This window comes from Passer domesticus, chromosome 10 (assembly GCF_036417665.1).
Source record: "Passer domesticus isolate bPasDom1 chromosome 10, bPasDom1.hap1, whole genome shotgun sequence".
Lineage (NCBI taxonomy): Eukaryota > Metazoa > Chordata > Aves > Passeriformes > Passeridae > Passer > Passer domesticus.
Window position 1 is genome coordinate 23,891,407 of NC_087483.1, and position 13,500 is coordinate 23,904,906.

General features: G+C 36.1%; 1 protein-coding gene across 8 annotated transcripts in view; it reads right to left on the reverse strand.

The window, feature by feature from the left end:
• Positions 1-13,500, reverse strand: part of MYO3B (myosin IIIB) — a 192,541-nt gene that overhangs the window by 96,715 nt on the left and 82,326 nt on the right. For 5 of the 8 annotated variants that reach the window (XR_010369281.1, XM_064434510.1, XM_064434508.1 and 2 more), the window contains exons 12-20: positions 7,817-7,913; positions 6,819-6,935; positions 5,870-5,974; positions 3,750-3,833; positions 2,871-3,073; positions 2,408-2,506; positions 1,694-1,808; positions 1,194-1,320; positions 810-1,020 (exon numbers count right to left, since the gene is read on the reverse strand). Coding sequence is in view for 7 of the 8 variants with exons in the window: in XM_064434510.1 (XP_064290580.1) it covers positions 810-1,020; positions 1,194-1,320; positions 1,694-1,808; positions 2,408-2,506; positions 2,871-3,073; positions 3,750-3,833; positions 5,870-5,974; positions 6,819-6,935; positions 7,817-7,913 (1,158 nt within the window). In the remaining variant the exon portion in view is untranslated. Of the gene's footprint in view, positions 1-809; positions 1,021-1,193; positions 1,321-1,693; positions 1,809-2,407; positions 2,507-2,870; positions 3,074-3,511; positions 3,631-3,749; positions 3,834-5,869; positions 5,975-6,818; positions 7,002-7,816; positions 7,914-13,500 lie in introns of those variants that run through there. The other 3 variants (XM_064434512.1, XM_064434513.1, XM_064434514.1) reach the window with 3 other exon arrangements.

Genomic DNA, 13,500 nt, shown 5'->3' on the forward strand with positions numbered 1-13,500 from the left:
GGTTTCAGTAGGCAGATCCCAAATAAAATCTACTGTCTGCTCCTCCAGACAGAGGAAAGGTGTCAAGGTTTAATGGTACGTTTTCCCTACACTTATTCAGAAAGGTAATTACCAAATCTGCTGCTGCTACAAGCTGGACTGTTAATGATCCATGTGCTAACTCAAGTACACTCAGTCACTACCAGAACTGCAAGAAACGGATGAGAATATGTCTATATGATATAGTGAAGTAGCAAGTAGAGATCTCAGATCAGAGGCATTTTCACATTCGCTGAGAGGTTCCCTTGCTTCTAAAATATCTACAGCTTCTTCAAAAGATCAAACCAGCCAGCTCAGTGCCTGGCAATGAAATCATAAGGATGTGCAATATAATATTTCTGTATTTGTAAAAAAAAAATTAAAAATAATCACATCTCAAGTAGCAGCACAATAATAATCTGAAATCTGCATTTATTACTTGCTTACAAAAGCAGGGCTGTGTACTGGATTTTTCAGTGTACTTCAATTATTTATTAGCCTTTTGTATGATTTTCATGTTCACTACGCAGGAAGCATCCTTCAAAAAAACTGGACAGCACTTCAACCACCCAATTTCCATTGACTTGAACAGCTAAATTCTATTCAGCTCTTTGAAAATGATGGGCTTAATGTCCTGGAAACAGGATTCAGTATCACAGCATGAAAGCCATTTTGAAGCCTTAGCCAAAATAAACACAGCACTTTTTCTGCAAAATCAAAAATATACAAATGGATGAAGCCATCCGACATATGCACAGTAAGTACACATGATTCAGTGATGTGTAACTTGCCATATATTTTTATCTGGCTGAAGCAGCGTATTGATACGATTTACGATCCAGCTGAAGAGCCGGCCATAGAGAGCTTTAGCCATGGCATCCCGCACGTCCGCTGCTTTGTCCACGCTGTTCGTCCGGATTATAGTCTCGCCCCGTGTTACAACGCAGTGGGAGGTCAGGGCTTCTTGAAGTTCTTCTGACCCAATACTTAGTAGTGCAGCAGCTAAAAGACAGTGGAAAAAGACACACAGTTGTGATTATGCAGCAGAAATCACCAGCACCAACCAACTGCTCGTTGACCATGATAAGTCTCTAGCTCATTGACCATGAGCTAGAGACTATCACAAATAGAGTCAAATTGCATATACAAAACTGGCAAGGTTGAAAGATATGTACCATTATCTAAGGCTTCTGGGTTAGGAACCTCACTTTTATCTGTTTGGTGTTGTGAAGAAATAGCAGCAAACTCAATATTTCCAGTATTTAAGATTCCAGTCAGTATTCTGTATACTGAATACACTTCCTGTAAAAGATGACAAGAAGCACTTTTAAGGAATTCAGTTAGACACACACATCATATTTAGGCTATGAAGGGAAAACATAATGGATACTGGAATGGATATTAAAGCTTGTAGCTTTTTCTGAGACCAAGGTCTACAAGTTCAAGTAAGCTTCTATTTACACAAGAAATAGCACAACAGAATTTCCTGAGTATTAACTGGGACCTCAGGCTGGTCTTGCCTTCTGAGTGGGAGGTCATGCTTTCACAGTTCACTTCTGTCATAACAGAGATTTTGTGGCTCACAAAATTTTGTACATCCACAAAACCAAAGGGCACCACTGGAGGTAGTTTTCACAAATAAGGTCAATAATGGTTTAGCAACTGAATCTCTTACCTCATCAGTAAATCCTATAATTCTAAAACAGTGCTGAATTGCTTCAAATTGTCTTCCATATGAATCTTTAGTAACAATATCATGCATTACTCTTCCAGTTTCATTATCAATATATCTAAACAGAGTGGGAGAAAGAAGGCATCACACTACCACACATACCAATACAAGCTCCATTGACTTAAATGCAAGTACCTCAGTAACTGGAAAGAACAGTTATTTCAATAACTTTCGATTATATAGTTTGATGCTAATTCATAAGAAGCTTTTGTTTCTGTTGCATTAATATCTGCATTATTCTTTGTTGATGTCCAATAATGTTACCAACAATTCACACACATCACCTCACCCAGTACAGATCAGATGCACTCGAAGTGCAAACATCAATTAAAAACCTCCAAAGCATATTCTGGGTTCTTCCTGAACCTGAAGCATTATGGTAAGAAATCATAAGGAGGGTTGTCTGCATTGAAAGTATGACATAATATCTACATAATGAGCTTGGTTTTTCCTCCTTCTGTTTTAATAGTTCAACTTCTCAAACAAAGGCAAATAATTTAATACCTTAGTGTCCATCTTCTTCACACCTTGGGAGGATTAAAAAATATCCTTAAGGAATAGAGAAGGATTAAGAGAGATTTGAAGGCATCATACTGAAAGCAAGTGCTATCAATAGCTAATTACAATGAGCAGTTAAAACAAGTGAGCAATAATTACCTAGGGGGCTTTTTATCAGGAAGTCTATATTCAGAAAGTTTCTTCTGATGATAAAGGCCAGCATAAATATAATAAAATATATGGAAATTTTTTTCTCCCCTGGAAAAAAAGAAAGTTTCCTTTTAAAACACCTGTGTTTGTTCTTGCGGCATCTTGTACAACCAATGTAAAAGTAGTTCTTATAATGAGCTCACTGAAGCAAGGCAGCAAATCTCCCACTTGTTGTAATAGTGTAGGATTAGCAGCTCTGGAACACAGAAAACTCAGTGAACACAACATTACCCCAAAGAACTAAGTGGCTCTGCTTCAACTCCAGAAGAACAGGACTATTCTTGTTGTCATAGACTGGTACAAAGGATTTTTATTTTAGCAGAAGACAGAAAGGTATCTAAACCACAGAATTTTTGATAACTAAATAAATTCAAACACTACATAAATGCTATAGGACAATTAATATACCTACACAGCCTGTTTTATGACCCTTGATTTTTCAAGTAGATATTCAGAAATCTTTGCCCCCATTACAGCTCCTGTAGGTGTAAACATCATTTCCAGATATTTTCCAAAGCGACTTGAGTTGTCATTGATGGCAGTGCAGGCATTTCCAAATGCTTCAACCAGAGGATTCACCTGAAGAATCTTCTCACGCAAAGCACGGTTATTGGCCTTGACAGAAGAGATACAAATCAGAAGGATAATTAAAAGAATATAACGCTTACCACCAATCCAATTCTTGCTCCAGAAGCAAAGAAACCTTTTCTCATGCTTGTGTGGAATTAGGTACTGTGCTAACCTTTCTATTTATACAACAAGAGGTTCAACAAACTGATAAAATCTGCCACAGGTAGCAAAATACAGATTCTTCTTTCTCTGCAATTGTTACACCTTAGACTTGTTTTGTAAGAGTTAAGAGTACCAAAAGCACAATGGACTAAAGATGCCTACTTAGGGTTAAGCTGACATGGTCAATTTTCCAATTATTTTGTTTTACTAGTATTACTCATAACATTTATATGTGTAAGAGCATCTAAGATTAGAGGCACAATAATATTTTTCATTTTTTACTGTATAAATAATGTTATATGTGATAAACACTGTACATACCTACAGGTACTGAACACTCAGAATCTGGCATCTTCTCTTTAAAAACTATTGACTGGCTTGGTGTGAGTCACACTCTTGCATCTTAATTCAATACTCTCACATGCATGATTACTATGTCCCTAAATCAAGTGTGACAATTCACATGAACAGCTTTAAATATTAAAGATTAAATAAAGTGAACATTGGGGTAAGGTTGGGAGGATTTCTTCGTAATTTTACATAATTGGCTAGGAAATACCTTTCCCAAGAAGGTCAAATGTTGGACGATCAGATGGGCACTTTCTGTCTTTCCAGCACCACTTTCTCCACTGATGATAATGCACTGAACACACAAAACAAAATATTTAAGTGCATTGTTCACTATATGGTTGTTTTCTGTTATTACTACTCCTTTCTGTTATTTCAAGTTTAGTATCAAAACTATAAAATACTTTAAGGGTCAACTCCCTTCTGAAAGGAGATATCAGCAAAGGCTCAGTGCAGTAATTTATTCCCTAGATTGCTAAAATGCATTTTTCAATGCCTGATCCCAAGGTGCATGTGTGAATTTTGAAGGGCTAGAACACATAAACAAGTGACCATGACTGAGGCTCACTGCATTGACTTCATATGAATCACAGGGTACAGATATTTTTGACACACTGATCAAAAGCTTGTTCTGAAAAATCATTTTAAATAATAGGTCCTGTGGAGAGAGGCTATTCTGTAGGTGATGCTGATATTCAAGCCAGAACAGCAAACTAGCACCTAGGTTTCAGAAAAATGTGCAACTGTTCACTGGGTGATTCTGGGAGGACATATCCACCTTCTTCCTGTGTCAGCAGTCCTTAACACATGGTATTTTATAGGCTCTTCAAAAGGCTTCCGGACTCAAGAGGCTACCTAGAATGGTCTAAATCACTTTCCTTCTCTCTGCTGTAATGCTTCATGGGCAAAATGGAAGCTGAAAACCAGTTTCCAACCTGAATACTGAAGAATGCAGATCATGGGAAGTTTGAATTCTAACAGCATTTATTATTACTCTTTTTTCCCCATGTATTCTACAGACCACCAGTACCAATATTATTCTACTTAAGGCACATTATCAGCTGACAGATAATTAAAATGTTAACACTGAGCAGATGCATAGATTCACAGGTTTTTATGCAAACATCCAAAAACTATTTGCATGATACTGTGCGTACACAAGATTCTTTGCCAGGAAAAGATACAAGGTCCTAAAATACTTGATGCAATGCCCCTTCATATGGAACTGAGCTTTGTGAAAAGGTCTGAAAGATGCAGAAATTATCTGGTGGTACCTTGTGGTGTCTGACAGAAGCTACAGGGACCAACTCTACGTAATGTATGCAATATGACATTTGCAGCTCATTTATTTGCTTCCTGTCAGTTATTTTTGCTCTAGGGAACAGGTACCACATTGATTACACTACCTAACTGTCCTAGGGTGACCAATATTTTTCCTCAGATAACAAATTCTCACATAAGTTACTCTAACACGAGTACTTGTTTTCTTTAATACCTCAATCAAAGAACATGTAAGTCATTAAAGAACTATTAACCATCTCCCAGGCCAGTGTACTTTCACATAACAGTAAAACTCCTGTTTCATTCCTCTTTATTGTCCCTTTTATTTGATTTATTTTCTTGGCATTTTCTAATTTCAGGCTTTTTGTGACTTTAAGAGAACATTTTGTATTAATTATTGTGGGATGTGCAGGGTAAAATCAGGAGGATTTTATAAACAAAAATAATTATCAGCCTTCAATATTCATGTACACACAGCACATCAAATTAGAAAGAGTATGAAGTTATAATCTTAAGAATGTAAAAAAAATCTTCTACAACATGGTATTTTATTCTCATTAAAATCATTGCTATATAATTGGATTTGTGTCATTATTACATTTATAATAGAACCATACTTAAATTATTTTACTAAAAAATTCTCAAATGGTTCCTATACTTTGTGACTTAGTGTCTTTTTGCAACAGAAAAGTGGTGCTATGGCATTGAGAACCCTCTATTAAATATGAGTATAAATTATTGAAATAAATAAGTCAAGACAGGCCTAGGATGAGAATGTGCAGCAATACTGAACTTCATGGGTGTCCAGGAAACTATATTGGTCAGGTACCTCCATCATCTTATTTGACTTTTCAATCCCTTTCATATCACTGTGTCCTTTTCAGAACTCTCAAATCTGACCAGATTTCTACTCTGGTTTTGCTGATTTAGGACTAAAAGGCTTAAAGAAAAAATTTCCCAAAATACAATTTAATAGAACATTATTCACACCTGTAGCACAGTGGCAGTATGACTAATACAAAAGCTAAACCAAAATGAACAGATCCTTACCTGATCCTTGCTGAATGTAACCATGCTTTGGTAGGCAGCATCTGCAGAGGCAAATATGTGGGGGGGGTTTGATGAACGCTTCACACCATGGTAAAGCTTGGAGAACTAAATTCAAAGAAATACACACAATAGTCAAAATGTGCAACTTAGCTACATAATTAAGAACTGAGAAGAAGACGGTGACTGCCATATGTTCAACAGAAAGAAGTTGCCTGCTATACCACAGAATTTCCAGTGAATCACCTGGAACAGGAGTGGTAATTCTTGGCACTACCCAGTTCCTAGAACACAAATTACAACACCTAGAACACACTCTGATGTTTCCCGCACAAGACAATGAAGAGAGCTCTATCACAAGGAAGAGAATTTCAAACACAAGCCTTCAATCAAGGAAATAGCCAGTTCATACAAAAGAAACTTACAGTGAATCTGAATTCTGGCCCACTATCTGAAGCCTTGATTTTGGCATCCATGGAGACTAAGTTATTTCTAGCTCCACCTCTCTTCATATTTATAGCGAATTAAACTGGCCTTTATGCTTACAACATTTGATTCATTTGCTTCTTTTAAGGCAGAGATGATGGCACAGGACATGTAATAAGCCTCAGTCAGAGCAATTCTTTGGCAAGCAAAAACCTTAGCATGAGGAGGTTCATATAACCATCTTCTGTTTCCAAGAAGAAAGCCCTAAATGCTAGACAGGAAGGACAGTTGTGCCTGGGGTAATCTCTGTCCCTCCCATGGAATTTGTTCCTCCAAGAAGTAAATGAAATAAAATGAAACCAAATTTAACAAACAAAACAAAATTTTTAGCAACACTGTTCTGGAAAAAGAAAAGGCTGAGGTTTAGTCTGTGCTTCTAACTTCCAGCATCACTGAAGTATTTTAGCTAGTGGTGTTAATATAAAATGTAAATCAACTTCCATCTTCAGCTTGGAGTCTCTCTTACCTGGGGAGAATAAATGCTGAGATTCTGGAAGGGGTTCAAGGCTATTAAAATGTCTCCAACATAAGTATAAATCTGTAAGTCAGCGTAACGTTTTTGCAGCTGATGGATAATTGTATCCTGAGGAGATTACAGAAAGTTTGATAGTTGTACAGTATTTTCCCACTGAAGATTTCTGTAAATATACTGAGAACATTGTTTAAGAAATACTTATTTTAAGTGTTTCTAATTATATTTTAAATGCCAAACCCACAAAATAAAATATTTTCAAAATTCTTGCTAATGTCATAAAACTAAGTTAAATGGCAACTCCTAATTGCAAATTAGAACATTTTCTTATATCAGCTTGAGAAGTATATCTTCTGAAGAGAAAACAGTGGTAACACATTATTGTTGCACTTCATAGTACATGTCCATTTAAAATTTTTTTCATTTGCCAATGAAACAAGGATAATAATTTTTCAAGGATTAATTTTTAAGTAGTGGTAGAACTGTTAACACAGGACAACAGTACAATTTAGTAAAATCTCTTTTTCTTCCTGGCATGTAATTTAAGGATTATCAACACAAAAATTTACAGATACTCTGCAAATAGCTGATACAGTGAAATATGAAATGGATAGTTTTGTCATTTTTTAGCCAGAAGCAGTAGGTAATATGTTATCCTATATAAATCAATTACTTTAGAAAAAAATCACGTAAAACTACATCTTTATGACTAAACTTTGCATTTGAGGGAACTCACAAAAATAATTTAAACTAGCATGATTCATAATTAAGCTTTTCCACACTATAGTATTCACTGCTACTACTTCTATGCAACTATATAAATTAACAAAGTGAGGGCAGCAGATCAATCATGTGAGAATTCTTTTGCCTTGAAGGGACAAAAGATTGCAAAAAGGAAATATTCTCATTCTGCTAAGAGTTGCCTAAAAAGCAGAAATAGGCAAGAATGTGAGGTGCAGTTGTCAGAAGCTGCTACCCAGACAGTACAGTACCTCATTGAGAACTTCTAGATTTACCAGATCATCATCTAGAGAGTACTTGTCAGCTCTGTCCACATGGTAGGGTCTTCTCGTATGTATTCGTTCATGCCTGGAAATTGTTAGTAGAGCACCAGTGTTATGAAAGTGTATTAGAGACAGGAAATATTAAGATGAAAAGGGATGTCCTGGGTGAATGTTTTTGTCATGCACAAACACAGATTTGCTCTCTGAAATGTAGAATTTTGCTTGCGATATCCTTTTATAAAAGCAATAGATCACCTCACTGTCCTGTGCACTACCTGTTTTCTCTTTCACGATATATAACCCTATCTATTTATCAATGTTCAGCAAAGATTTACTACTTACAGACTTATTACTTCTCATTCACACTCAGTAAATTAAAAAATTCTTCCTCTTTTCCCTTCCCTCCCTGCTCTAAGTTAATAAAGTACCACTCAGTTTAATTAAATGTTACCCCCACGTGCCCAGCCATAGTACTGTCATCTAAAGAAGATATAAGAAGCAGTAAGTAGGATAAAATCCTACTGTTACCTTGATGTATGCCAAAGTGCCTCCTCAGATGACCCTAGATGTGGCCCAAAACAACGTTTTTGAACCGCAGCTGCCATCAGACTCTAAATTGTATGGATGTTCAGTCGGCTTGTCTCCAGAGATTTAAGCCACACAACAAGCAGCAGAGACAAACTGTCACATAACCCCTTTATAATCAGATTATACTGAAGGAATCTTTGAAAATGTGGCGTATATGTTTTTAAAGAACACATCACATTGAAACGGGAGCAAATTAAGAGGCTGTAACATGTCTTCCACAGAGGGTGTGAAATATGAATGCTGTAAGCACAACTAGGCTTTTCTTTACAACAAACATAATCAAAGCATAGTAGAAGGACACCCACCGAGATACAGTCTGCATCCTGCTGAGTAACATTTAGCATTGATCCTCAATGACAGTCCTTGACAGATTGTTTTTGCATTGGTTGCCATGTAGAAAGTAAGAGCCACATGATCAAGCATCCCAAAACAAGGCTAAATATTATAACAAGCAGTAACAGAACAGCACCATAAGTTGGCAGGAAACACTTGTTTATCTACAATGTTCAAGGTTAATATGAAGATGTAGCAGGTTTCCTTAATCATATCTTCATATGCTCCTGGAATCCTTTTTCTAAAATAAACATTGAGGCATTTGCATTTCCCCCCTTTATGTACACTTCTATATTTCAAGCTAATCAGCTTTCATTCAGTAAAGAGAATGTTTTAATATCCAAGAGCTTGATCATGAGAAGAATTAAGGAAAGCCTCTAACACACAGGAAGGAGAAGAGTGTTAGCCATGAATACAGCTTCCCTAATAACTGTGAATCACATCAAATGATCATAGGTTTTTGCCTATTTTTATTCATTTTCCTCATTTCCTTTTGACTACTCAATGAGTTTTAGAAAACTGTAATGGTTTATTTGAATTTTAACTAAATAAAACCGTGCAAACTGTTTGTCAGCTAGGAAATAAAACAGTGGAAGACAGAAGCTTTTGCTGACAGTCCCACTACACTCCCACAGACGGTAGTTTGCTTCATGTTGTACATATGAAGAAGCAATGAAAGGACACAAGACAAGAAGCTATGAAAGAAAAATTGTTATAGTGGGTATTATTTCCCATGGTGACCATTTGAATTTGTTGAAAATTTTATTCAATTAAATCTTCCCTTTTCTGGTCTTTGATTAGGTATTGGGTTGTGGGCTCTTTTTGGCTTTTTTTTTTTTTTTTTTTTTGAGTCACTATATGCAAAAACATTACACTTTGCTGACAAGCCATATCCTCAAAGGAGTAAGAATGACTGATGTACTACTAGGGTTTTTAAGTGCTATTTCACTTTCAAACCAGAACTCAAGCTCTTATTTTACTGTATAGAAAAATTTACTGTTGTAAATAATGTAAATAATTTAGAGATGGGAACGTCCCTCAGTCTACAAACAAAGAAAATATTTTAACAGTTGCTTTACTTCATGACGATGCAACTAACAAAGACTAGCTAGACATTTTAGCTAACATAACTCATCTGTGAAGCTTTTTCTTCCTGGAGCAAAACTTCATAGCCACAATACTTAATTGCAACAAACTGCAAGTAGGGACACATCTACCAGAGGTGCAAGGAGGAGGGGGAAGAGGGCACATGCAAACCTAAGCATGTCTAATTGAAGAATGGCTTTGTAAACTAATCTGTTATCTGATTGTGTATTAAACTCCTGCTGTTTGTTCACCTTAACTGATAAATGATTTTTTTTGATTGGAAAGAGTTCCATTTAAGCCCATGTAAATAAATATGCATTAAATATAAGCAAAACATATATTCCTTTGTGCAAATATTTTCTGGCACTTAACTCATTTTCCTAAGTACATGATTAGAAAGAGGATATTAGGAGCATAACACCACATTAGCTTCAAATCTCCTGCTGGCCTCATCAGTTTTCTACTGACCCTATGTCCTCCAGTGCATTGACAGAGATGGAAAGAAAAAAAAACCAGACTTTTAATTATTTCCACAATTTTACATCTGAAATACAATCTGCTTTTAATACATACATTAAAAATTCTTAAAAAGCAGAAGGAAACACTCTTAATTGGGGAAATAACCATCAGTATATTTTTCGCATAAAAAGTAGAATTATCAGCCATTTTTTCAATTACCCTTCCTTTTTGGCAACATTTAAAAAAGTACAAACTCTAATAAAAAGGGAAATCAAAGAAGTTATCTTCCCTAAGTTTCCAGTAATTTTCTGAAGCAATCTCTGCAAGATGCAGTCTCTTCACAAAACAAAACAACTTCCATAAAGGGCGCAAAGGGTCAGTCGCTTAAGGTACCTAACTTTATTATAGCACCACAGGATGGTTTGGGTCAGAAGAGATCTGAAGAGCACCATTAGACTGATCCTAGAAATCTAGTGATGAGCACTGTCTGTTGGAAAAGGCTCTATGCTCTGAAGCACCCTCCTGTTACCATTTTATCATGCAGGAGTAGCTGGAAGGGAAAGTTTTCTTGGATTTTGTAGGAGGAGCAAAAGGCAAGAAGCATTTCTCCCTTGAGAGAACCATTTCATGAAAAGGCAGGAAGCATTCATTTGTCCTACTGTAAAGATTTGTAAAGACACAGTTTGAGAGAAAGTAACCAGTCACAGGAATAGAAGTGCCCTGTAAATAGGTGAACACTCCTATATCCTGCTATCAAGGGATGGGGAAAGAAAAGCTAGATGGACTACACTGACTTCTAGATCAAAAAGTCATTTTGCTAGCAGGTCTGACCTGAGAAACAAAGCAACACAGACCAAGAACTTTTGCCTTCCTTTGGAAGTTTCTTCTCTAATCTCTCTCCTCCACCCCTAACATCTTTAGGGCCTTCCAAGTGGCCTTTACTTTGGCCTCTTGGTGCAATTAAGCATTTATGTTTACTGTTTGTTTGTTTCTAAGACTCACAAAGGTAAAATGGTTTCTGTGTTTGGTCTTCTTTAGATTATTGCCAATTTTAAAATTAATTCCTGAGATTTACAGGAAAAATACTCAACATAACGAGAAAGAAAAAAGGAGCGAGTATGATAGTGCCACACAAAGATACACAGACTATTTCCCATGCATTGCAAAGACTTAATTTTGCTCCTTTACATCAAGGATGTAACTAATTTGTTGAAGTAAGGTCATAATAGAGACACCGACAGAGCCTTAATTACTATATACGTGCTACAGCTATATTTTACAACCTCCAGTAAAAACACATGCACTATACTCAGAACAGGATCACTTTTGGGGGCCACAGGCTGTAAGAATTGCCTTAAATTACATTGTGTATAGCATCAGAGAACTATTTTTGTTCTGTTTCTGTTATTATCTCAGAGTCCAAAGAAAATTACTGGCTGGGTGCAATCAAGTTCCTTGCTGTTAATTGCTTTCAAATCGGAATGTGAGCTGGCAGAAAAGCTTGATATCTGGTACTAAGAATTACTTCTTTGGGTGGACTGCTGCTGTAATCCAGCTGGTTCACGAGAAGGGGGAAGATGCCAAGACATGGTACTGTCATTCTAATATCTGACAAGGTAGCCTGAACATTCCTGCCCTTCTCAAACATTAAATGCTCTTTTCTTTTTTTTTTTTGGTTTTCTAATTTTTTCCCCAGGCTTCTTCAAGTTTGATTCTTCCCAATGTACAGATTTGCTTTTTATCCTTCAAAATGCAAGGTTTCACAAGTGCCAGTTCCTCATTACAGAAACAAACTTCTAAATGGTGACCAGGAGTGGCACACTGACCCAGTGTCATCCAAACCTGTAAACCCTGAACTCCTTATCAATAGTCTACCTTAAACTTGTTTACAACCATATTCATGCAAGTGTTGAAGCTTTTTCATTCTTTTAAAAACTGAAACCAGAGGTTAGTAGATCTTTTCTGATTCCTATGAAGAAGCATATTTACAGACAGGAGCATACGATACCTATTCTGTAGGAAAACATCCAAGAGAAGAATGAGCCATGTCTGGAGCTGGCCTCTTCGAACCTGCTGATAATTGGGAAGCTCCCACTTTGAACCATAAAACCCAAACTATTCAATGCTTGATCAACATTAACTTTTAAACATCAAATAATTATGTAACTTTTACATTGGAAGTGAGGTTAATAACATTAGGTTATTGAGGAAATACAGAAGACCCTTTTTTTTTCCTCAACTTCAACTCCAGTGACATTTGACAGACAGAGCTAAGTAAAAAAATGTACATGTCAACTGGGGATTATTAAATATTTTTGCTACTTCAAAATTAATATAGATTTATCTACTGCAATTCATACAGGAGCTCCACATTATCTCCTCTGAAGGAACAGCCAAATGCCATACAGAAACCCACAACATCTAAAATTTTTTAAGACAGCTTCAAAGAATATTACCAAGAGTAAAATTTATAGAGCACATTCTGTGAAGACTCTTCTTCCCTGCCTCCAGTTCTAAGCTTTTAATCAGGTATTTTCCTCCCTGATGTTCTGTTTCCCCACCACAGTAAAAGAGGCAGCTAATAGATCTGTTACTACACTTGAATTTCTCCATCTTGTGTGCTGTTCTGACATTTCTTTTTTAGATTTTCTCCTATGTGCTATTCTGGATAGAACAATCTATTATTTTAAGACTGAGCACAAGTAGATAATGTCTTAATTGTGGTACATTCCAATGGGAAAGGAAAAATACCAAACATTTTAATTTCATTCCCTTTTGCTGATGGTCAGTAATTTCCAAGGCCTTCAATTAAAGATTTAAAATTCTACAGCATTCCATTAGTTCTACTCACAAGCCATGAAAGTTTTTTTTTTAATGGAATAAAATGGAAAGTTTACTTTTTTGAGAAAGTTTTCTCAAAGGATGCAAGATTTTATCATCATAATTTATGCAAGGAAGGGCTGGGACAATAGACAGAATACCACGGCTCCAAATGAGTTTCCCTTTTAAATGTCTCCATAACAAGTATTTTTAAACATTACTTATGGAACTTGGTATAATTCCTAACTTAAAAGGCTTTGGAAGTTTTTACATCTCTTTTTCAACTTTTTCAACACTGAAGCAGCTGCTGGCTTTGCCAGCTTGAGATAAAGTCCTGACAAGGAGAAAATATGGGGAAAATATTTGATGTTTATAAACAGACACCA